The following is a 26,223-nucleotide window of genomic DNA, read 5'->3' as shown; positions in this document are numbered from 1 at the left end:
TTTTTTGGTTCCTCCTGGCTTTACTTTTTAACAACTCTGTATTAATTATTTAGCGTAACTCCCACGTCAGTTTTCCTTACTCACCATTGATTCTTTCTTAGCTTATAGATAATCTTTGATTTCTTTTTTTTTTTTTTTAAGAGAGGAGGGCACATGGGTGGTAAAAGTTCTGAATCTTTGCCTGCTGCCAAGTTATCTTTTCCCCACAATTCCAACCTCATTTAGGGTAGGAAATGAACTTCAGGTTCAAGGTCACCCTTCCTCTGTTCTTCACAGCTTTGTCCCCTTATCTTGGAGCTTTGCAGGTAAGAATTCTGATGCAAATCAGAGCCTCATTCTTTTAGAGTAGGGTTGCCAATTTTGGGGGGTGGGGGAGGCTGCCTGTGGCACGCGGAAATTCCCGGGCCAGGGATCGAACCTGTGCCACAGCAGCGACCTGAGCCACAGCAGTGCCCTGCTGTGCCTTCAGGGAGCCCCCAGGGTTGCCAGATTTTGCAAATAAAAAAGACACGCAATCTTTGGAACATGCTTCTACTAAAACGTTATTTGTTGTATTTCTGAAATTCAGTTTCACTGGGCAGCCTGGCTTTTCCCAGTAACCCCACCTTACAGTTAACCTGTTTCTTTGCTCTTTGCTCTCACTGCCTCAAGACTTTGCTCTTTGCTCTGGATGCTGTGGAATTCCATGAGGCAGGGTCTGGTGACCTCGTGAAAGGTCACCAGGATGCCCCATCATTCTGCTCAGCCCTCCATGGCCCTTCGTGGGCAAACTCAGGCCTTCGGGTTGTTTGTGCTGACTTTTCCTTCTTATTTGTCTGCCCTCAGCCTCTGGCTCTCCTACGAGGTGTTCCCTACAGATTTAAGCTCCCCATCCCTCTTGAAATGACCTCACTCAAGTTCATCAACCTTCTCAGCTTCCGCTCCTGCATCATGAAATCAGCTTGGATCACCCAGTCTCACAGCCACGCCATGAGGAGTAAATCCGTGAGGGATGGAAGGCCCCTGCATTAATGGGCCCTAACTGTGCTCACGTGAACTTGAGCATCTGGGCTGTTCTCCCCAGGTGGGAGGTCAGGTCAGTGATAGAGCGGCACTTCCCAGCCCCATGTGACTTGTTCTGGGCAATTAATTGTAAACAGATGCGCTGTGTGTCCCTTTTCTGCCAGTGAAAGGCCCACCAAGGCACCCTGTGCTGCACCCACAATGCATGACAATGTTCCAGGTGGCATCTGTTTAATCAGCCAGACTCTGGGTGAGGGCGAAGCAGGAGAGATCCCCGCTGAACTTTAGTGGGCGGCTGAGTGGGTGAGAAATAGACTTTTGTTTTTCACACTGAGATTTAGGGGATGTTTGTTACTGCGGCACAGCCTAGCCATGCTGACTGATACACAGAGGTCATCGGAAATTCCCTCCCCTCAGGACTCTGCATGGACGCAGTGAGTGCCCCATGAGCATTTCCCCAGATACCACGAGCCTTGCTCAAAGAGGCTGTCTGTCCTTTACTGACCCTTTATTAAAATCAAAGGCAAGGGGAGGAAGGGCCACCTTCACATTTGAGTCGGTTCTGAGCTCTGATCAACTCAGACAAGCTGAGGCCGGACAGGTGATGGGGTCCAGACAGCCACAAATCAGAGGCTTCTCCTCCCGACGATGGAGGAACCGATGTCCTTGTACTCTGCGTTGGTGACCCACATGTCCTTGAAGGTGGAGAGTGAGCACAGGATGGAGCCACCTACCCAGGCACCATATATGGAATACGGACAGGTGGAGACCTGGACGGGGGTGGAGGAGGCAGAGAGACGGGGATGGAGAAGGGAAGGGAGGGGAAGAGACCAGAATCAAAATACTGCTGTAAACTGGGGGCACAAAATACTAGCCCCTCAGCGAACCTCATGAGCCGTCATTTCTGCTCCCACCCTGCGAGTTCCTTGTATTCCAACCTTTAAGGGTGCCTAGAGGTCACGTCACAGTGGCTGTGGATTTAAGCTGCGGGACGAAAAGATCAGCACGAAGCACTCACACGTGGCTCTTGGATTCACTCCAAGATGCACAACAGGCGCTCCCGTCGTGGCGCAGGGGCTAGCTAGGAGCCATGAGGTGGCGGGTTTGGTCCCTGCCCTTGCTCAGTGGGTTAACGATCCGGCGTTGCCGTGAGCTGTGGTGTAGGTTGCAGACGCGGCTCGGATCCCGCGTTGCTGTGGCTCTGGCGTAGGCCAGTGGCTACAGCTCCGATTCTACCCCTAGCCTGGGAACCTCCATATGCCGCGGGAGCGGCCCAAAGAAATAGCAAAAAGACAAAGAAAAAAAAAAGACAAAAAAAAAAACAAACAAAAAACAAAAAACAAAATGCACAACACACTTTACACGTATACAAGGACTATGTGTGACGTGTACGTATTTTGTAGAAAGGTTAGAAATGGCAGATAAGCAAAAAATAAATAAAAGCCAAAACCAAAACCAACCCCAAGGGGTCAAACCGCCTGGAGAGACCCCTTCCACCCTCTGGGGCTTCGTTTTCAAGAATTTCTCTAGCTTTGGCTTTGCGAGTTTCTTTTTTTTGTTTGTTTGTTTGTTTTTTGTCTTGTTGTTGCTATTTCTTGGGCCGCTCCCGCAGCATATGGAGGTTCCCAGGCTAGGGGTCGAATCGGAGCTGTAGCCACCAGCCTACGCCAGAGCCACAGCAACGCGAGATCCGAGCCACGTCTGCAACCTACACCACAGCTCACGGCAACGCCGGATTGTTAACCCACTGAGCAAGGGCAGGGACCGAACCCGCAACCTCATGGTTCCTAGTCGGATTCGTTAACCACTGCACCACGACGGGAACTCCTTTTCGAGTTTCTTATCCAAGACACTCATCCTCTGAGCCGGGAGGAGGCAAATGTGGCCACACCCCTTCGCCAGGTGGGGCCACTGAGGCTCTGGCAGGTTAGTTCACGTCCTCCAGCTCACCTGTTCTCTGACTTTCCTCAAGGCTTATAGGTGTATGGTAATGTGACATGTTTTTCCTTCTAGAACAGGGGCGTGGATGCCTTGCTGGAGGGATAAGCAGGGCAAAGGGATTTAGAACGAGGAGGTAGGAAACCCAGGGGCCAGGCGGAGGTGGACATAAGGGAAAATGAGTTATCAGATTCAGTCAAAAGTGCTGGCCCTACTGCACCATAGAAACGTGCTTGGCTTGGAAGCCATCTGCTGGTGTTGGTTAAGATGAGAAAGAAGGGGAACATTTTACAGAAAAAAAAAAAAAACAAAAAAAAAAAAAACAAGGAAAAGAGTCACAAAGGGGGGGTGGGGGAAGCTCATCCTGGATCAGGCATCAGCAGAGAAAAGAGCGGCTAACAGGTGCCCGGGATTCCCTGCTCCGCCTTTTCCTCCAACAACACCAAGCAAGAGCATGCACCACAAAGAAGAAAGCAAAAAGCACCAACTGGGAGCTCCCGTCGTGGCGCAGTGGTTAGCGAATCTGACTAGGAACCATGAGGTTGCAGGTTTGATCCCTGCCCTTGCTCAGTGGGTTAAGGATCTGGCGTTGCTGTGGCTATGGTGTAGGCTGACAGCTGCAGCTCCAATTCGACCCCTAGCCTGGGAACTTCATATGCCGCGGGAAGCAACCCTAGAAATAGCAAAAAGATGATAACTAAATAAATAAATATAAAATTTTTTAAAAAAGGATAGTAGGGGAAAAAAAAAACCCACCAACTGAAAAACAGCCAAAGGGTTGGATTAAGCAATTACAAAAATATGTCAAAAAGGAAGAGAAAGCGAAACACTACAGGGAGCTAGGAAACATGCAGAGGGTTCAATTCTGTTAGTCATTAAAGAAATAAAATGAAAACATTGATTTCTCAGCCATCCAGTTGGGAAAGAGTTTTTTCAATGCCGGCTGCCGTGCTGGGTGGATAGGGGTGAGTGAGACGCCACCTCCCCCGCACAGGCACGGACGGGACCAGAGGCCCGGTGTTTCCGTGGGCACTTCGGCCGTATGTTCCAGAAGCCTCAACCGGGCACGCATTTCTGGCTCAGGAAATGGATCTACCTAGAAATGGATTCTAAGAGGGAAAAGCATCTAAAGACATCAGAGGAGAGCGTGGCACAGAACCTTTTTACAGCAAGATGCAGGTTGTCAGGAGAAGCTGTTATTTTAAAAGTTGGCCCCGTGGAGACCAAGTGTTCTGTGAGGAGGAGTTTGGGGAGAGAGGTCTTCTCTTTAGGGGAACAACTGAATGAGCTCTGAGGTTGGGTCACGGCGATTCTGCATCCCCTTCCCTTTCAGAGACAGTCTGGACAGGAGGGAAGTCCGGCAGAGGCACAGCCGAGTTTCAGTCAAGTTACAGGAAATGGGCGTTGCCTTGAACTTCATAAGAAGTTGGGGGGGTGCTGGGGGGGAACCTTGAGGGCTCTGAGGAGGGGGGGATAGAAGAGCTTGGTTCAGATCTCAGCCCAGCCACAGGCTGGCAGGCAAAACAGATGGAGAAGGTCAGCCTGAGAGGTGCCCTTGGCACCTGTGGTCCAGAAGCGCACGGAAGCACCGTCTCGCAGGACTGCTTGTTTTCCCTTCCGCCTCGGCTGGGTCCTCCTTTCTGATTTAGTGCAAGTTCATTCCAGGCAAAAGCTCCAGAGGACCCAGGGGCAGGGCGGTGGAAACGCATCCCTGAAGAGAGCCAAGGACCTCGGGGTGGGCAGCAGGGAGGGGTGAGCGCATGCTAACGCCTGTCTTTTCCCGGGAGATGGTGTGCCAAGGGCTGCAGCCTTGACAAGAGAGGGAGCGGGTGGGTACGGGTGTTCCAGCATTTCTGTGTATGAATGCAGCATCATGTGAAACTGTGTGAAGACTGCAGCTTTAGGAAAGGCAAGGCGGGGGTACCCTTCTCTAGCAGCAAAATCTGTGGCGCCGCAGATCTGATTTTGTGACGAGGGCTGCAGCCTTAGGAAAGAAGGATGGAAATAATTTTCCAGGATTATATGGATTTTTATAACAATAATGGAGTTTTATATATAATATATTCTATAATATATATAATGTGTACATGTTATATATAAGATAGTATGTGTTACATACGACACCGTATATGTTATATAACACAGCATATATTATATAGCATAGTATATATTATACATAATGGTATATCATGCATAGTATATACTATACAGCATAGTATATGTTGCCTATAACACAGCATTATTATACTATAGTATATATTATGTAGCTATATAATACACATATTGTAATATATAATAGATATAGTATATAATTTATTTTTTTATTTATTTTGCTTTTGAGGGCCGCACCCATTGGCGTATGTATGGCAGTTCCCAGGCTAGAGGTCTAATCGGAGCTACAGCTGCCGGCTGCCACCACAGCCACAGCAATGCAGGATCCTTAACCCACTGAGTGAGGCCAGGGATCGAACCCACAACCTCATGGTTCCTAGTCGGATTCGTTCACCACTGAGCCACCACGGGAACACAGTGTATAGTATTTTTAAAAGGGGGTTGCCCACTTTGGAGGGGAGAAGCCTTGTGTGGGTTTGTGTGATGGCAGCTGACGTGTTTGCCTTTGCAGGCCATTCCTGATCCTTCCCTGTGGCCCCCACTGCTCTGCAGGAGGAGGCCTAGATCCCGCCCAGAACAAGGACCAGCGCTGTGCAAATGTCTACTTTCAAACTCTCCCTGGTCCACCAGGCTGGGCTGTCACCGGAGAGGGGGAAGGGCCTGCGGCAGGACGGAGCCCCGCGTGTCTGTCCCACGAGCCAGGAGGGGAGGGGGGCAGGGAGCGCGAGGTGGAGGGGGCTGGGGGCAGCAGAGCTACACTGAGGACGCCAGCCAGAAAGTTCCCTCCCAGAGGCCCCGCCTGCAGCCAGATCTGAAACCCAGGTGGGGGCGGGTGAGGCGGTGCCCTGGGCCCCTCCAGAGATTTCTGGGGAGCAGAGAGGAAAGGGGCTCAGCCCCTGCTTCCTGCCTCTGGTGCTGGGAGGCGGTGCCCTCCGGGCGTCCTGCGTCACAGATGGGTGGCTGGTTCAGAGGGTCAACAGGTCTGCAGGGGAGAGAGGTCCCACCCTGGTGTCCCGGGGACCCCCGCCACCCCACCTCTGTGGAGAACACAAAGCACTGGCTGGGAGTCCAGGTTGGGGGTCCCGTGCCACCCCAGGAGGGGCTCCAGGAGCCCCCAGCAGCCAAGCACACTGCACAGACCCACAGGGTGACCCACAGACCTGGGGCTGTGACAACCAGAGGACAGACACCAAGGCAGCAGTAGGACCGAGCAAAGAGCAGGTGGACCAAAGAGCAGGCAGTAGAGGGTGGCTGGGCAGCGGACAAAAGTATGTTCGTGACCCCATCCCTCCGACCCCCCACCACCCAGGCTGGGCTGTGCCGAACGGGTTCCGTCCAGTTCCATGGAGAGACGGGAAGGTGCTTTCTTCATGGGGCAAAAGTTAGGACCAAAATTCCAAACTCGTTGCATAAATGTTGCTGACATATTTCCTACCATGACCACGAGCTGCTTTTACCAACAGAGGGGAAAAAAAGAAAAGCCGTTTCGAAAAATGGGGTCGAAAAGAAGCCCGTGTGAAAAGGCTACACACTGCATGACTCCAAGGTGACCTTCCAGCTGCGTCATCCTGATGACGTCACATCTCCACAAACCTTTGCCTTGAGCATCAGCTCGGAGTCGGACCACCCCCTGCTGGCCAGCTCGGAGCCACCAGCATCCTTCGCCTGGACCACAGCATCACCTCCCAGCACAGTCCACACAGTTCGCTCTCCGCACGGCAGCCTGACCCACCCTCCAGAGCCTGACGTCACTGCTCCATGCAAACCTTCCGATGGTTTCCAGTCTCTCTCAGGGCAAAAGCCTCACACGGCGCCTCTGACCCATTTAACCCCCTCCGTCTCTCAGCCCAGCCAATCCTCCCCAGCACACCCTCCAGGAAATAAGCCTCTGGGCCACCGTATGAGGCTGTTCCCTCTGCCTGAATGCTTTTCCCCACATATTCACATGCTCCACTCCCTTCCTTCAAGTATTCCCTCAAAGGCAACCTTCCAGAGGAGACCCCCCTGCAACATGCCTCCCTCACCCCCTCCTTCCTTGCTGTGTCCCCCCAGCCGATGGCTTCTAGCCCCTCCCACCATATTAGCACCCTGTAGCATATGAACCTGTGTGGCTTTTACTGCTCCCTCCCCGACTAGGACATAAGCTCCAGGATTTGTCACTTCTGTCTGCTGATGCTTCCCTGAGCTCCTGGCACTGTGCCTGGCACATGAGAGGCACTCCAGAAACATCTTCAGAATGAACTCTCAAAGCCCCAAGGGGTGGGTGGAGGGGACTGTACCTTCACGTTGATCTTTGGGGAAACCAGGGCGGATATTTCCCTCTGCAGCCGGAACCGCAAGCCCGAGCAGGTGCCGGTGCCTCCAGACAAGAAGATGTGGCCGAAGAGGACCTTCCAGAGGGCGGGGCTGCAGGAGCTGATGCACTGGAAGGCCGTCATGTGGGTGCCGAGGCGGTTCCTCCCTGCCGGGATGGGAGGGGCAAGGAGGAGCTGGGGGGACCCCGGGCTCCACCCCTGGGCGCCCCCTTCCCTGCAGGCGCCAGGGAGGGGGCCCTGCATCTCAGGCAGCTCCAAGCACAGTTGGCAAACGGTAGCATCCCCCACCGCCAGGCCCTTGTGGGTTTGCCAAGGTGAAGCCTGTGACCTGCCCAGCCCGTGGTGGGCTCACTGCTGCGGAGTGAATACACTAATGTGAGTTCTCCCTCACCTGATAGAAACTGTATCCAAGAGTTGCTGATAGTTTTTCATTTTGCTTTTTTAGGGCCACACCCACGGCACGGGGAAGTCTGGGGGGTCAAACTGGAGCTATGGAATCGGCCTGCGCCACAGCCACAGCAATATGGGATCTGAGCCGTGTCTGCGACCTACACCACAGCTCATGGCAATACTGGATCCTTAACCTACCAAGCGAGGCCAGGGATCGAACCCCCAACCTCTTGGTTCCTAGTTGGATTTGTTTCTGCGGCCATGACGGGAACTCCCCAGTCGTTCATTTTTCATGCCTTGGCATCTCCTGGACACGGTGTCCTTGCTCAAGCAGCCTTTGAAGAATCACACAGATTCTGCCTCTCCTGATGCATCACTTGCTCACGTGAACTTGATACCGTGGGAGCAGCCCCGCAGGGTGTGTGTGCGGTGGTCCTGTCTGCTCGAGATTCTGAGCTTCTGGGAGGGGTGGCTGGTGCCTGCTGGGGTCTCCCCATCCGTGACGGGACGGACGGCCTAGCCTTGGAATGAGGACTGAAAGGGCTAATTTACAGAGCCCTTTAGATGCGCCTGGCCCAGCAACTGCTCTGCTAACACCATGGCTAAGGTTGTGCCCGCCCCACTGCCACCTGCCCAGACCCAGAAGAGAACTTCCATTTTGTGGGTGAACTTCACCCAGTGACTTCCTCGCTTATCCACTCAACATCTGGGGGCTTGGGCTATGTTTTAAACCTTCACCCCTGCACAGTCTAAGGGAGAGCCCGGAGCCAGTTCACCTGTACTAGGTGTGAATGCCATGTCCTCATTAGAGCTAGTCCTGGGGAAATGGCTACTTCTCTTTTATTTCCCTCTGCCCTTACTAATGTAAGCAATTATTTAAATTTTTTGATTCCAGGCAATAGTTGGTTTTCTTTGACTACCTGGCCGACTTCATTTTTCTAACCCATGGAAATTTTATAATCCATCATTTTTTCTTGTTCGGCCCTGCCTGCCAGAGAGCTTAGGGTCAACCCTCATTTAAAATCTCTAGATCAGAATAGACTTGTGGTGGCCAAGGGCGAGGGAGTGGGGGGGAGAATTGAGAATTTGGGGTTAGCAGATGCGAACTACTATATATGGACTGAATAGACAATACGGTCTTACTGTGTGGCATAGGGAACAATATACACTATCCCATGATTAAACCTTAATGGAAAAGAATATAAAAGAGAATATGTGTATGTGTCACTGAGTCACGTTGCTGTACACCAGAAACTAACACAACATTATAAATCAACTATGCTTCGATACAGTAAATTTAAAATAAATACATAGGAGTTCCCATCGTGGCCCAGCGGGTTAAGAACCTGACTAGGCTCTATGAGGATGCGGGTTTGATCCCTGGCCCTCACTCAGTGGGTTAAGGATTTGGGGTTGCTTGGCTTGGGGGTAGGCTGGCAGCTATAGTTCCAATTTGATCCCTAGCCCGAGAACTCCAAATGCCATGAGTTTTGCCCTAAAAAGCAGGAAAACAAGCAAACAAACAAACAAACAAACAAACAGAATGCCCTCCCGGCTCCCCACCCCCTTCCTCCTTGCATGTGCCCACCTGTCTGTGTCTGGGCTCATCTCTGACCCCTTCCTGCGGGCTCACCTATGAGGTTTGGCCGGAAAAGCGCTTCGGGGCAGAAGAACCTCTCACGCCCAAGGTCGATCTCCTGGCCATCAGGCAGCTGACATTTCTGTGCGTAGGAGGGTGAGTTGGCTTCCATTTTTTCCTTTTCAAAGTCCAAAGCCACGTAGCAATACTTCTCTTTCAGGTCCCGGACACGGTCTCGGTCAGCTGAGCAGGAAAGCAAAAGGGCCACCTGGGAAAGACTCCGACTGTGAGTTGAGATCACAGAAGGATTGTCCCCCAGGGAGTGTCTTTCTGAAGATTCAGCTCCTGGTGGTGGGAATGAGATGGCACCTCTGTAGCTGCGATTTCTCTTTTCACTTCCCATTCCAGGCGCTGTTGATCTGTAACGTGTGCTGGGGGCCTGGTCAGTGGATGAGAAGGGGGGTGTGGGAATGTCCTGGGCTAGAGGCATGTGTTTGAGAAGTGTCTGCATTTAATATGCTGTGTGTCCGGGGGGTGCTGGGAAACCAAATTCAATTCCGTTATCTATTCATATAGGAGGTGACGTGGGCACCCCCATCCCCACCCGCTATGAGTGGTGCCTACAAACAGCTCACAGCTGCCCCCTTCTCTAGAGAATTGCCCAAGTCCATTGGTGCCCCTCCCTGGAAACTTCGGAAAGATTACACTCCACTTTCTGGGTGGTGGACATCAGTCCCAGCCATCTCCTGCTCTTATGGTTTTATGTTCCACCCATCACTGCTTTTTTTTTTTTTTTTTTTTGTCTTTTCTAGGGCCACTCCTGCGGCATATGGAGATTCCCAGGCTAGGGGTCTAATCGGAGTTGTAGCCGCTGGCCTATGCCCCAGCCAAAGCAACGCCAGATCTGAGCCACGTCTGCAACCTACACCACAGCTCATGGCAACGCCAGATCCTTAACCCACTGAGCAAGGCCAGGGATGGAACTCTCAACCTCATGGTTCCTAGTCGGATTCGCCAACCACTGAGCCATGCCGGGAACTCCAACCCATCACTGCTTTTGAGTTTGGGTTGCAGGAACGTCCAACACCGGCAGTTCTGGAAATCCCACGGGTTCTTCAGCCCACAGACACTACCTTCTCCCACCTCACCTAAACCAGTCTTGCCCGGGCGTGTTCTGTCCTCCTTGTGTCAAAGCGCTGCCAAGCTCTCTCGCTTTCTCTTGCCTTCTTTCCCCCGGGGACCCGACACTCTTGGCCACACCCTTTTCTTCCCTTGGCCCCCTGGGTGCTGTGCACTCCTGATATTTTCCCCTTCTTTGCCTAGTTTGGGCTTTGGTGAGACAAGTCTAGGTTCAAATTTCACCTCTTCCACTTACCAAGCACCAAGTTCACTATCCTCTTAAACCTCCTCTCTCCTCATCTTCAAGAACGGGACAAATCACAGGATGGTTGTAAGCATGAGGGGAAATAATGCACGGGTGACCTTGCTACGTGTGACGTGTCAATGAAATGTATGAGTCTGGCCCCGCTGGTCCTTGTCACTGTCCCTTGCTTCCCCCTAATTGCCATTATTCCACATGTCAAAATTCCACAGTTTGTGTGGTTTGGGCACAGACCATTGGCCTGAGAAGACCGGAAAGTACAATGCAGGTTATAGGCTTGTTGGGAATGGGGTCCTGCAGGTTCTCCAGGCTGGGACTTTAGCCTGAGAAGTGGGTGAAAATTGGGACAGGTACATTCTTGTCTGAAGTCCTTGGAGTCACATCCCAGCTGCTCTGCCTATGAGTCATGGGATGTTGAAATCACCCAATCTTCCCAAGCATATTCCCCTTGCAAAAGAGACCATTGTCTCACCAGGGTATTGTAACATGCAGCAGCGAGAGAATGCGAACTGTTTAGTTAACCCAGGGCCTTTCCCAGGGTAGGTATCGTGTAAGCTTAGTAAGTACTCGGTAAAGCTCAGCCCATCACCACCACCATCACCACCACCAGGGCTTCATCACCAACACCACCATCACCACTTCCGTCATCACCACCACCGTCATCACCATCACCCCACCATTGCCACCATCATTGTCACCATCATTGTCACCGTCATAACCACCACATCACCACATCACCATTATCACATAGTTATCACCACCCCCATTGTCACCACCATCACTGTTATAACCATCATTGGTCAGCACCACCACCATCACCACAGCATCACCACCACCACTGTCACCACCATTGTCACCATCATTGTCACCATCATTGTCACCGTCATAACCACCATCACCACCACCATCACCACTTCCGTCATCACCACCACCATCACCACCACCAGGGCTTCATCACCCCGTCACCATCACCACCACCATTATCACCACCACCACATCACCACCACATCACCATTATCACATAGTCATCACCACCCCCATTGTCACCACCATCACTGTTATAACCATCATTGGTCACCACCACCACCATCATCACCACAGCATCACCACCACCATTGTCACCATCATTGTCACCGTCATAACCACCATCACCACCACCATTATCACCATCACCATCATCATCATTGTCCTCACCACCACATCACCACCACCACCATTGTCACCACCATCATCGCCACCACCACCATCACCACCACCAGGGCTTCATCACCAACACCACCATCACCACTTCCGTCATCACCACCACCATCATCACCACCATTATCACCACCATCATCACCACCACCACATCACCACCACATCACCATCATCACCACAGCATCACCACCACCATTGTCACCATCATTGTCACTGTCATAATCACATCACCACCACCATCATCACCACCACCATTATCGCATAATCATCACCACAGTTGTCACCACCACCATTATCACCACCATCACTACTATCATCACCACACCACCATCATCACCCCGTCACCATCACCACCACTATTATCACCATCACCATCATCACCATCATTAGCATCACCGTCACCACCCTCATCAGCATCACCGTCATTTTATCAACCTCCTCAATGCACTAAAAGTCCCTAAACATAGAACTGGGATGATGGCCAAGTAGCCTTAGCTTTACAAACTGAGGGCTGCAGGTGGAACAAGCCGAGGAGGCTCTTACGGCCCCAAGACGGATTAACCTGGCTAAGAACATCAGTGTCCTACCTGTGCTCACCAGTGGGTGCCCACTTTCTGACAACAGTTGTAGGAGGTACAAGGTTAAGTCTTGACCTGCAATGTCCACCTGGAAGGTTGACTGATGCAAAGGACAGCCGTCAATGATGGGCCCAAAGTATGTCATTCCTTCTCCGGATTCAATGGTCATTCCTAAGCAAGAGAACACACTGGAGTCATGATGGAAAGTATACAGCATTCCTTATCAGTTGTCAGGTCTGCAGGAAGACTTGGTGGAGGAGGAGATAACTGGTGGGGAAGGCAAAGGATCTGAGGAGGAAACCTTCTCCCCTGCAGGAGAATGTGCTAGGAGGATGCCTACCTGGATCAGACCAACGGCCAACAGTTTTGGAGAGGAGGTCTGCGGGTTTTTCTTATTCAATCAGACATACAAGTATTAGCAGCTGTTGCCAAAGAGGTAAAAGGGGAAGAAAAACATTGTGTCCCGTTTTCTCCTATTGGTGCATTGATGCAAGCCCTGGAATCTCTGGGTGGCACTCAAGTGCCACAAGAGCCACAAGAGCCTGAATGCATTGCAGGAAAAAGGCAAATTAGATCTCTCTAAATGGACGTGATATGGTACTGGGAACACACGGCCTCATTTCGTGAGAAATGGCAACTTCTGGGACACCCAGGCTGACCAGAGTTGAATCTGATAGCCAAGAACTCCACGTTTCAATGAGGAAAAAGTGAGTCCAGAAGATCTCCATGTCCAGATAAGCTGGGGAATAAGGAATGGATTCTCCTTCCCGCCTGAAACATCTCAAGAAGAGGACAAAAGACAGGAAACCACAGTGTTTATTGGACATCAGGCAACAAATGTCAGGGAACCCCAAGAGACAGGACTTCCCGGGAAATGAAAGTGACCAAGCACGGTGCCTCATGAACATACAAAACTCCTAAACAAAATTCTACCAAACTGAATCCAGCAATATGTAAAAAGATACTATGCCATGACCAAATGGGTTTTATTGTAGGGATGTAAGTTTGCTTTAACGAAGATCAATCGGTGTAATTCAATGAATTAACTAAAAGAGAATATCCCTGTGGTCATATAAGATGCAGATAACTCATTTGACAAAATCCCACAGCCATTCGTGATTAAAAAAAAAAAAAGTCTAAGCAAATGAAGACTACAAGCGAATTCCTCAAATTGAAAAAGGATGTCTACTAAAACCCTGCAGTTTGTGTTGTGCTTAGTGAAGGGCTTCCCTCCAGATCAGGCGTAAGTTGAAAACGTCTGCTCTCACTGTTTCTATTCAGTATTGTACTAGAGATTCTAGCTACAGCAACTAGGCAAGAAAAGAAAAAAAAAAAAAACACCATAAAATGCTTCCAGTTTGGAAATAAAGAAGTAAAACGGTCTGTTTATAGACAACGTGATTGGCAAAGTAGAAAATCCTATGAAATCTACCAAAGAGTTACCAGCACTAACCAATGAGTTTAGTTAGAGAGCCAGGGTACAATATCGGATACAAAGTATCAGATACAAAGATCAATTGTGTTTCTATATGCTAGCAATCCATCAGCAGAAATTGAAATAAAAATATCATTCACCATAACACCAAAATATGTGAAACACTTAGCGATTAATCTGACAGAAGATGTGCATGATTTGTGCACAGTAAAACTGAGAACATTGCCAAGGAAAACTAAGGGATACCTTGGAAATATACCATATTTTTTCTTTGGAAGACACGATGTTATTAAGATGCCAGATCTCCCCAAATGGGTCTGTAGAGTCAGTGAAATTCCAATCAAAAGCCAAAGAGGTTTTTTGGCAGAAAGTGATGAACTGATTCGAAAACTCTTATGGAAATGCGAAGAACCTAGAATGGCCAAAACATTCTCAAAAACAAAACACCAAAAAAGTAGAACTAGGGTTGTCTTATTCTAAGACTTATAAAGCTATAGGGACTCAGACAATGAGATGTTAGCCTATGGGTACAGACTGATGAAACAGAATAGACCAGACATAGACCCACCCGTACACAGGCGACTGGTTTTCAAAAAATATGTATGCGAAGGTAATTCAGTGAAGAAAGCGTAGCCTTTTCCACGGTGTGGAAATAACTGGACCTCAATATACGCACACACAGAAGAAACCTCATTTGTACACTATACCACTTACAAAAAATATATTCAAAATGGATCCTAGAACAAATGTGAAACTAGAAGTATAAAATCTCTGGAAGAAAACAGGCAGAAAACCTTTGGGGTTCCACATGTATTTCTTAGCTATGATACCCAAACAGGATCCACAGAAATCAAATACACTGGTCTTCCTCGAAGTCAGACGATTCTGCTTCTCCAAAGACACAGTGAAAGGGATGAAAAGTCAAGCCACAGACTGGGAGCAAATATTTGCAGAATACCTCTCTGATAAAAAGACTTCTGCCCAGGATACAAAAAAAGAATGTGTAAAGCTCAAAGACGGACAACTCAATTTAAAAACGGGCAGAACATTTGAACAGACGGTGCACCAAAGTAGGTGTATGGATGGGACGTAAACACGTAAGAAGACACAACACGTGGGTTGTCGGGGACTAGAAGTCAAGATGCCACTGCACACCATCAGAACGGCTCACATGAAAAGCCCTGCCCTAGCAGGTGCTCTGGAGCAACCGGAAGTCCCACTCACCCTGGTGAACATGGAACCACCCCAAAGGGCGCCCGCGAGCACTTTGCAAACTGAGCCGGTTTTTTTTTTTTAAGTTAAACATCCACCTGCCATGTGACCAGCCGTTGTACTTCCAGGTATTCCCCCAAATGAAAGGAAGGCATGTGTCAGTGCAGCAGTTCACGAGTGCACACTTACCCGCGAGTGTTCCTAGAAGCTTTATGTCTACAAAAGCCCCTAACGGGAAACAGCTCAAATGTCCATCCATAGGCGAATACAAAGCATGCTGCCTTCATGCGGGGGACGCCACTGGGCAATAACAAGAGATGAACTATTGATGCAACCAACAAAGCACTCAGTGCATCTGCAGATAATTACACTGAGTGAAAAAAAAAGCCACATGGGAAAGAGTACACGCTACATAATTACACAAAATTCTGGAGGATGCAGACACACCTATGGGGACAGATGGATGAGGCGGCAGCGTGTGGGGTGGGAGGGAAATGTTTAGGGTGACGGTTGGGTGTGTCCTCGTGCCTGTGCGGGTGGCTTCCGTGCGCACGTGGGCTTTTCTTTCCTTTTATTATTTGGCGGCTCGAGAGTGTGTGGGCAGCCGGAGGGACGGGGCGGGCGTGGCCCCAGGGGATGGGGCTTCCTCGGGGTCACTCACCGGAGGTTTGGCCGGAGGCGTAGAGAGAAAGGACCCCTTGGTTGGCTAGAAACAAGGCGGGCACGCAGAAGGTCTCAAACAGGATCTGCGGAGAAGCGGGGAGGCGGTCACGGGCCGGCTTCCCTTCGTTCTGTGGGTGCGGGAGCCCCCCTGGCCAGAGGCACTCGGCGCCCCCAGAGGGATCCAGACAATGGGGTCAGGAATGTCACTCTTTTTTTTTTTTTAGGGCTACACCCACAGCATATGGAAGTCCCCAGATTAGGAGTCAAATCAGAGCTGCAGCTGTCAGCCTACACCACAGCCACAGCAACACAGGATCCAAGCCACGTCTGCAGTCTACACCACAGCTCACGGCAACGCTGGATCCTTAACCCACTGAGCGAGGGCAGGGATTGAACCTGCATCCTCATGGATACTAGTCAGGTTCTTAACCTACTGTGCCGTAACGGGAACTTCAGGAATGTCACTCTTGATGGATCCCAGCCCTGCCCTGACAAGCCCGTGACTCTGTTTCCCATCTACAGCATGGGCTTGCGCCCTCCCGAGTGCCTCCTGGGACAGTGCCTTACAGACTGAATGGGGCCGTCACGTGGATGGTGCTGAGTTAGGGCCCCCGAGAAGGAATTGCTCTTCCCTCTGCCAAACACACTTGGCGGGGGGCGGGTGGGGCGCCGGCAGAGGTCACGGGAATTCCTGGTTATTGGCATGATGGGATGGTTTTATGATCATGGAACAAGGAAAGCTAGGAGTTGCTGTGTATTGACTCCATGCCACTCAGTCCAGACCTGGCTTTTGGTCAAGAAACGTCTCCTTGGTGCTGACAATATAGGAGGCAGAAGATGTGAACAGGGGAGGCTCAGCCTTGCTATTAGAGGCCATGCTGACCCCCCCCAACTGTGTGATATCAGACCCCCCCACACCCCGTCCACATGAGAGACCAGTGGGCAAGGCTGCGAGGGAGCAGGTGGCAGAAGTGGGACGTGAACACGGGCTGCTGAACGCGGCCAGATGCGGCCTCTGTCAAGTTGGCCGATTGATTCTCCTGCAAGATGGCGACACTGGGGTCGGAGGATTGCGGGTTCTTTTGATGGTGGAACCCAACCCAGTGTCTCTTGGGGAGATGGGGCAGCTTTGTTCCTCTCTGCGCTAAACCAGGACGTGGGGGGTTGCACCCAAGGACAGGGTGACAGTGAGCTGTCAAGGGTGGCTCATGGACAGCCAGCAAGATGGCCAGCCAGCGAGACGGACACCTGGCAGGTGTATAATGGCCCTGGGGTGTGGCAGGACCACGAGGGAAAGGTTGGGTGCAGACTTAACCAGCTGCCCAAGAGGGAAACTGGCCGGCCTCGGCCTCAAGCAAAGACTTCAGAACTGGGTCAGGATGGCATTTAAAAAAGCGCTATCACCCACAGCCAGGATAGAGCCCTGAGCGCGTCACAAAGCGTGTTAGCCACTGGGCGTGTTATTACAGAGGGCCTCTCGGGGAGAGGGTGGCTTGGGGATTTACCCAAGAGAAGAGAAAACACGTGACCATACAAGACTGGCCTGTGAGTCTGTGCCGCTCTCGTGTCCCCCCTGGGCAGATCCTGGAGTTCAAACCCTGAAATTTGGACCCTGGTGGAGGAGGAAGCGCATGAACTCTTGGTGGAAAAGCAGCTGTGATGATCCAGCTGGAGACCCCTCCCCCGAAACACACGAAGACCAAGCCACGAGGCCAGAGGTCACAGGGCTTAGGAGGGTCTTCGGGGTTCCAGCAGTCAAACCCCCACTTTGTGGATGAGACAATCGAGGCCCAGGAACAAGAGCCAGCATTTACCAAACACTGGCTGGGCCCTAAGCTTGGAGACAAGTCGCGCTGGCTCATTTCATTTCCATAGCGGCCCCCAGGGCGATACCGTTAGCTTCCTTCCGAGGAGGGAACCAGGACACCCAGAGGCCTGCTCATCCGCCGGAGGTCGCATGCGCTGGTGGCGCCGGGGCCAGGGGCCAGGGGTGTTAAGGCCAGGCCAGGCCCTTCCCTGTACGCTGGGCTGCTCCTCCACTGGCGTGTCTTCGGGGACAGGATTCAGAAGTGCTCTGAAGGTACAGATTTATTCCGGGAGACAACTCAGTCCTGCACTTCTCAGCCTTTTCCAGCCTCTGGAAGGAGCACTGGACATTGACGGCTGGTCAGAGGGACGTTGGCAGTGAAGGGACCCTGCTGGGAGGGCCGGTGCGTGGTGGGAGCTCACGGATGCAAAGTCCATCTGTCCACAGCGAGGTGGCACTGCTTGTGCCCCAGCGCAGGCCACAGTCACTGGCCGCCTCCCATTTGCCGCAGAAACCCCGGGCCTTCAGCACCTCTCTGTCCTGGGCTCCAGTCACAGGTCCCCCTGCCCTGGGTGACCCGTTGGGGGTCTGCCCAGGGGGGTGAGGGAGGCCAGAGAGGGCGGTGGAGTGCTGACGGCCCTGCTCCCTCCCTGCTGGGCCCTCCCCGTGTTGGCACCCACCCCCGCCGCTCCCTCACCCCGGGGAGACAGCTCCCTGTCACCTGCCTCGGAGCTTGGCACCCTCTTGGGTTGCTTTTCTAAGACTTATGGTCACCTTTGTATGTGGTGACCTCAGTACACTTGCAGCAGCGTCAGCCCGTGGGAGTGCACTTTGGCTCCTGCTGGGGTCCTGTACGGCTGGGGGTGAATGTGGAGACAGCACAGCAGAAAGGCAGAGAGGGGCCCTGGATGCAGGGAAGTGCCCACGACAGGCAGTGAGGCCCGTGCTGTGATTTGTGTGAAGGCGAATCAACTTGAACCCAGCCACGCAGACGTGGACGTTTGGGCAAATGTGAGTCTGGGTGTGTCTGCAGGGGTGTTTCTGGAGGAGATTTACCTTAAAGCCCACAGACGGAAAAAAGCAGATTGCCCTCCCAAAGGCGGGTGGGCCTCGTCCAATCAGGTGAAGGTCCGACTAGCGCAGAAGGCCTGTCCTTCCCCCAAATAAGAGGAAGTTCCTTCTGCTAACGGCCTTTAAATGGGGACCTCAGTCTTTCTGGCTTTAGACTGGAACTTACACCACTGCTCTGCTGGAGCCCATCCTGCCAACGGCAGATTCTGGGGTTTGCCGGGCTCCATAATCATGTGAGCCAATTCCTTTCAATAAATCTCATTCCATGTGTCTCTCCTGCTGGTCCTGTTTCTCTGGGGAAACTTGACGAAGTCCAGAGGGGCACGTTTCCTCAGGAGAGGGGCGGCCCTCTCTCTCCCTTCTCGCTCCAGCTCACAAGGGCCCTGGCGGGCATTTCGCCTTCTCAAAACTGGTGTCTGCTGTGGCAGGGCTATGGGCTCATGCCAGGTCCACGTGGTGCCCAGTGTGGCCTGCTTCTGTGACCCACCTATGTACGTGCAGAGCCAGATTCATCGGCTCCAACCGGGTGCTGTGTTAAATGAGGCGGCAGCTCACGCCTGTGCTCTGACCCGTGATGCTGTTTCTGGGCCACAGCGTGAGCCTCCTCATGTGCAGGTGGTGCCGTGGGCCGCTGGGCATGCCCACTGGGTCATCGCTCACTGCAGGAGACACCAGTGGGCTCCAGGGAGTCGGGGCCAGATGGCAGAACCTGGCTGCTTGCTTAATTAGCTCACCCCTGTCCTCATTAGGCAGCCCCCTCAGCCCCCACCCCACCTGGACCTCACCCACTCCAGCCCTGAGGGCTCTGCCATCTGCACTAGGGGTGCACCCCCCTTCCCCCACCAGCCTTGATGGGCTCCGCCACCCAGTTCAATCCAGTTCAATCTGTGCAGTCTGACCAGCACACACCACCAGCTCCTCGGTGAGGCTCAGAGAGGAAGGGGGTCTGGGAGCTTGAGCTCGGGGTTAGAGCAGCAGGAGGACTCCAGGCACGAGTGCAGAGAGTGGGGCTGTGGTCTCAGACCCCAGGGGCCTTGGTGGGTCCGCGGGCCGCTCGCCGGGAGACCCCAGCCAAGTTACTCCCACTCTGAAGGTTCCAATTTCCTCATCTGTGCAAAGAGGCTAATAATTGCCCGGCCCATAGTGTAGCCGTGGGTCTAGACGCAATAATTCAGATGGAAAGCCTCGCCCAGGCCTGACCGCTTGGCGGGCTCCCTGGTGGCGGCCGTCTCTTGTGCTCACGTCAAAGGGGACAGCTCTCACCTGGTGTCTCTGTCCCTCCCGAGACTGTCCGAGGTCTGGGGAGGCCTAGCTCCCCTGCCTGCAGCCTGCTCCCCGACCCCTTGTCCCCCACCTGGCCTCTCACCTGTGACACCTGCTCTTTGTTGGACAGTGGGTTTAGAGGCGGCTCTGTCACCATCAGAGGATGCTGCTCCGGGGCAACGTGAAGCACCTGGTAGAAGGAGTGATGCCAGATCTGGGGAGAGACGGGCACACGGACGGACTGCGGTCTCCACCTCGGTCTCTCCGGTCGTCCACCCCGGGGCAGACGGCCACCGTGCCCTGAGGATGCTGGAGAGAACCACAGAGAGCCCCACGGGAAGAGGGACCACCTGAAAAATGGGTCCTCCAGCCCCCGCCGAGCCCTCAGACCATGCGGCCCAACCAATACCTGCCTCCCAACCCAGGAGAGGATCAGGCCGGGACCTGCCAGCCGAGCCGCTCCCGAATTCCCGACCCACAAAAATGATGAGAGGTAACAAGTGACCGTCGTGGTGTTTAGCCTCTAAGTTCAGGGTGATCTGCTATGCAGCTCAGATCGTTAGTGCATCTTCCAAGGCAGCGGGCAGCCTGTCCCACTACGTGCGGAGGTCCTGATCAGAAGCCTCAGGTTCCGAGAAAGTGGTCCAAGGCAGCCATATTTACTACATCCTTAACTGTGCTGGACTTGGGAGGGTTTTTATTTTCTTCTAATTTTTTTCTTTTTACAGCCAAAAACTTTTATGGAAGTTCCCAGGCTAGGCGTCAAATCAGAGCTGCAGCTGTCGGACTACACCACAGCCCCTGGCCCCACCATCCCACTGTCTGTCTCTGTGACTTTTATGACTCTAGGTCCTCATGTAAGTGGAATTGGACATCATTTGTCCTTTTGTGATGGCCCCGTTTCATGGAGCATCAGGGTTCATCCTCGTAGCCTCAAGTTTCGTCCCTATAGCCTGTATCAGAATTCCTTTCCTTTTCAGGGCTGTGTAGTATTCCATTACATGAATGGGCCACTCTGTGCTTATTCAATCATCCATTGAAGGACGCTTGGGTCATTTCTACCTTTTTTAAAAAAAAAAAAATTTATGACAGCACCCACAACATATGGAATTTCCTGGGCCAGGGAGTGAATCAGAGCAGCAACTGCCGGCCTACACCACAGCTGTGGCAATGCCAGATCCTTAACCCACTGTGCTGGGCGGGGGATTGAACCTGAACTTCTTCAGTGATCAGAGGTGCTGCAGTCAGATTCTTAACCCATTGCACTGCAGCAGGAACTCCCATTCCTACCTTGAAGCAGTTGTGTTGTGCTGCTATGAACACACACGTACAAATATCTCTTCCTGACCGTGATTCCAGTTCAGTGAGGACACAGCCAGGGGAAGGACTGCTGGACCATATGGTGATTCTAGCTTGAGGTTTTTTTAGGAGATGCCATACCGTCCTCCACAGCGGCTGCACCAGTTTACATTCCCATCTGCAGGGTTTGAGGGTTCCTACGTTCTAATTCCTCATTCTCACCAACGTTTGTCATTTTCTGGGAGTGGGAGTGGGGTGTGTGGGGGTGTGTGTGTTTAATAGCAGCCATCCTAATAGGTGTGGAATGGGTTAAGGATTTTTTACCCATCGTCCCCTTTAATCTTCACCAAGCTATGTGGTCTGAAAAATGGTACCCTGTCTTACAGTTTAGGAAACTGAGGCCAGGGAGCGAAGTTACTGGTCCAGAAAGATGCCAATCATCAATGGTGGGGACGGGATTCAGGCCCAGGTCTCTGACTCCAGAACCCACGTGGTTGGTACCATGATGCAGGGTTGATAGGGATCCAGAGCCGAGAGACACCGGGAGAGCCCTGGGCGCCAGCGGTCCATCCGTTCCCAGGTGCCAGGCAGCAGGGCCACCGCTTGGCATTGGTGGGGGCCCCGTGAGAGGATCCACCCCCCCACAGAAGCTACAGCCTACCTTTTCCATGTGGTCCCAGTTGGTGACGCTTGCCCGAGAGATGGGATACAGCAGGTTGAGCTTCTCTCGATTTGTCTGAACCTCGTTTCCAATGAACCAGTCTTCCTCTTCCATTCCCACCAACAGGTTCTGAAAGACACGGGCCAGGAGAGATCCGCTGTCAGGAGTGACCCACCTTGCCCAGCTCAGTGACCAGCTGGGAGGCCAGTTGCGCAGCTGGGGGACGGCTCTGGGTCACAGCGCCACCATCGATGGCCTTCCCAGACCAAGGCACTATTTCGAATGCCACTAAGGGGTCTCCGCAAGTGACCTGTAACGTAGTCCTGATGCCGCCGAGGAACCACGGCTGCAACACTCATCTTGGCCACTTTGCAGATAAAGACACGAAGGGGACGAAGGTGGGGGAGGAACATGGGGGGGGGCACTGGCTTCTATGTTTGATTTGGAAAGTGAGCGCGGGGTGGTGGTGGGGGGGAGTACAATTTAATTTCTGTTTTTTTGTTTTTTAGGAAGATGAGTCCATCTACTTTCATGCAGATGAAGCCATTCCTTCCATCACTCGGAAAAGATCTGCAGTCGGCCATGCGTTCCTCTGGGTCCAAGAAGCAGCCACCAAGAGAGACTAAAGGCGCGTGACCTGGCGACGGCCACCTGCCCCCCTGTCAGAGAGAGACGCACTCTCGAATAACCACAGCTCATCCTCATAGAGCTCTTTCCTCTCAGGAATTTGTCTTTTAGGCAGAGAAGAGGCTTTGCACCTTCGGGCCAGGGACTTGCCCTCTCTGAGCTCCGCTGCCTTCTTTGTCTGATGGGACTCCTGCTGCCAGGCCCCACACCTTGCCACAGCGGTGCTAGGGACCAAGTCCACTGAGACTGCAGCTGGAAATGCATCTTATAGGCGAGAGGATACACTGAAAGCACAGTTTTCAGCTCAGCCCAGTCTGCGGGAGGAGGGAGGGGACAAGGGGTACCTGCCAGGGCGAGGAAGGGGCAGCATCATCCTGCCCTGAGACGGACAGTGCAGGGTCTGACGGCTGCTCCAGTCACGAAGAGCTGAGTGACTCTGGGCAGAGCCTTGTCCTGCCTCTCCATGGCCACTGGTCTCCCACGAGGGGTCTCACGGCCATCCTTCTGCAACACTGAAGTGCCTGGGAGGGGGTCATGGCAGCTGGATGGAAATGAGTCCACACGGAGCATCCTGTCCCAGTCCAAGTCCTCTTAGGACAGAAGCCAGGGGCTTCCCTGAAGCCCGGGAGAATGGCAGCCGCAGTGCCACACAGAAATTGAAGACAGAGAGCCCGGTTGGCTGGGGTTCCGGGAGGTGGCTTGTGACCACGTCACCCATCTTGGTCACGCGTTGCTATTTTGGTGAGGAATCCGACCCTTCTCCCTGTGCTCTTATGCTGCCCCACGTGTGTCACCTACGTCGTACGCACTCCGCCTCCCATGGCACCTCTTTGTAGCACTAACAGATATTGCCTCCTCCCCTGAGGCTCTGGAATGTTCCATGGGGAAACTCAAGCTTTGACCTCACAGGACAGATTGGTACACCTGTCTGGGCAAGAGATGCCACACCGGAATTTCATCGGGAGGCTCTGAATCCAGGGAGGCGGTGACGCAGAGCTGGGAGCTGGAAGCGCAGAGAGCAGAGAGTGGAACCGCCCAGCAGCACTTGGCTGTGGGAAGAAGTTTTTCAAAACTAGGATGTTTTCAGAGGACGGCCCACAGGCTGGGAGGGGGGCTCTGCCTGCTGCTCTGGCACCGCCACGGGGTGCTGCATGGCTGGAGGGGGAGGGTACTGCTGCCAGTGGGGGGCTGATGTAGGCAGGAAGTCAGAGACACTGCCCCCTCCTGCTGCTTTCCAGGTGGCCTCTAGTGCCTCCTATTTGCAGAATCTCTCAGGGAGCAGCGGGAGGGGGCCCCAGCCCCGCCTCACAGAGCAGGGGCGCCTCAAGCAGAAAACCAGCCGTAGTGGGTTGAGCAGAGCCCGCACCACCCCACTGACATCTGTCCACATGCCGCCCCCCCAGAATCTACGTGAGTCTGATCTTTGGGAATAAGGTCTTTGCAGATGTGATTCCTTCAGGGATCCGGAGACGAGATCCTGCTGGACTTAGGGGGGGGCCCAGATCCAAGGACAGCGCCCTTAAGAGAGAGGAGGGAGGGGAGATTTGGGACAGAGAAGGGCAAGGAGGAGAGAGAAGCCACGTGACCACGGAGGCAGAGACAGGAAGGGAGGCAACCCCAGGCCCACGATTCCCCGAATCCCCGCAGCTGCCACCAGCTGGGAGGGGCCGGGGGTGGGGTTCCTCTGGTAGACCCTCAGAGAGCGTGACCCCGTGACACTGTGGAGGAAGAGTGTCACCTGCCCTATCAGCGAACAAAGGGTGCTAACCCCAGGCCCTCAGCCACCACAGCCACACAGACTGCCCCCTGCGAGGACTCGGGCGAGAGAAGAACCAGACGCTGGGTCTGGTGACAGGTGCACAGCAGAGGGTGGGGCCGACCAGCCCAGCCTCTTGCATCTTCCATAGAGAGCAAAGCGCTGAACACACGAATTTGAGGTGTGTTTTTCCTTAACTGACGGGAAGGTTGTGATGTTCCGGCTGCATGTCCTGCGCCCCCCACCCCCCAACCCAGGCCCCCACCTCTTTGGAGCTGCCCCACTGAGTAAAAGGTAATTCTATGTCTTCAGGGTGGGCTTTTTGTTTTCAGGTGACAACGCTTGAACCCGGAGAGTCTAAACGTCCGTGGTTTCAGCACCAGGACAGCGGCCCTTGCTCTCACCGCCCCGGGGCACTGACGCCCGGCGCTGTTACCACTGAGAAGCAGAAGCCCCACAGCTTGTCCCCCAACTCCTGAGTAGACGCGCCCCTCTCACGTGGGGTGGGAAGGGTGGGAGAGGTGGGAGGTAATCACACTTCAGTCCCATCCAGGTTGACAGGGAATTATCCACAGAGAGAATCGGGTTTCAGAGACAGAGCGCAGGGAGCAGAGGGGGCACAAAGGCATTGCCACTTGGGTGGGACCGTGGTGGGGAAGGGTGGGTGCTGGCACCACCTTCTGCTCCTCCCGCGACACTGGCTGGCAGCTGTTGCGGTGGCTAAGGCTCGGTCTACAGCTGTGCATTGGGAGGGGCTTAGAGGGGTGTCAGGAGACCCCTCTCACTCCGCCGAGCCCTGCTAAGGGGATAAGGAAGCCTCTCCCCGCCTTTTCTTATCTCCGGTGTTTACACCACTCCAGACTCCAGAACTGCTGGGGCTGGAAGCCAGCAGCCACCGCTAGCAAGCAAGGCTTGATTCTTAGCGTTCCGGGAAGTCTATTGGCCCAACCGCAAAGGAAACTCACACACCCACCTGGTTCCCCGGGGTGTGGCCTGTAGCTGTGCCCGCCTCCTTTCACCCTCAGCTCTGCCTCTTTCTGGTTCTGGGAGCCGCAGGATGTGCCACCAGGCTCCAGGTGACCCGGCTGGAGGGGCAGCCAGGAGTCACAGAGGAGGGAGAAGCCAGCCTCAGAGAGAAGGGACCCACCATGGGCGGTGTTTAGACAGGGCAAGACCTTATCAATTAAAAAAAAAAAGAATGCTGCCGTTCCCACTGTGGCTCAGTGGGTTAAGAACTCGGCATAGTGTCCATGAGGATGTGGGTTCAATCCCTGGCCTTCCTCAGTGGGTTAAGGATATGGCATTGCCACAAGCTGTGGTATAGGTCGCAGATGTGACTTGGCTCCAGCATTGCTGTGGCTGTGGTGTAGGCTGGCAGCTGCAGTTCCGGTTCAACCCCTAGCCTGGGAACCTCCATATGCCGTGGGTGTGGCCCTAAAAAGATTAAAAAAAAAAAAAGAGAGAGAGAGAGAATGGGAAAGTCAAACAGTAAACAGATGGGCATGATTTATTTTTGACTATGTCTGCTTTTCTAACTTATGTGACTGGCCTGTTCCTAAGCTGACTGCGGTTCTCAAGATGTGGTCCCCGGCCGGCAGCCTCAGTGTGCCCTGAGCAGTGATGGGAATTCAAGCCCCAGGCCTCCTCTCCCAGATCGGCCGGAGCAGAAACTCTGGGTGGGCCAGGCTCCCTGCCCTTCCCTGAGCCAAAGGCCCCGTGAGTCTGACTCTGACGCGGGCTCTAAGGATGCCACGCGGTCAGCCCTGTGGGAGGTGGGGGGGGGGACCCCGGCACTCACGTCATGGCGAAGTTTCCCGAGGATGGTTGGGAACACGGCCAGGGGCGCTTCGGTCCCTGCAAAGCCCACCTTGCTGATGCCCGAGCCGTAGTCGCAGATGAGGGGCAGGTTCATGGCTCTGCAGGTTCCCTGGATGGGG

General features: G+C 53.3%; 1 protein-coding gene across 1 annotated transcript; it reads right to left on the bottom strand.

Annotated features, from left to right (window-relative positions):
• LOC102158424 (actin-85C-like) lies at positions 1,494-26,223 on the bottom strand. Its single transcript, XM_021085453.1, has 8 exons — positions 26,085-26,223; positions 21,904-22,032; positions 20,047-20,157; positions 15,801-15,885; positions 12,502-12,663; positions 9,391-9,579; positions 7,332-7,513; positions 1,494-1,772 (listed from the first exon to the last, which is right to left on the bottom strand). The coding sequence occupies exons 1-8, from the start codon at positions 26,196-26,198 to the stop codon at positions 1,629-1,631; spliced, it is 1,116 nt and encodes a 371-aa protein (XP_020941112.1). The 5' UTR covers positions 26,199-26,223; the 3' UTR covers positions 1,494-1,628.

This window comes from Sus scrofa, chromosome 2 (genome assembly GCF_000003025.6).
Source record: "Sus scrofa isolate TJ Tabasco breed Duroc chromosome 2, Sscrofa11.1, whole genome shotgun sequence".
NCBI classification, from domain to species: Eukaryota; Metazoa; Chordata; class Mammalia; order Artiodactyla; family Suidae; genus Sus; species Sus scrofa.
The sequence above is the reverse complement of the archived record's forward strand: the minus strand, read 5'-3'. Positions and strand labels throughout refer to the sequence as shown.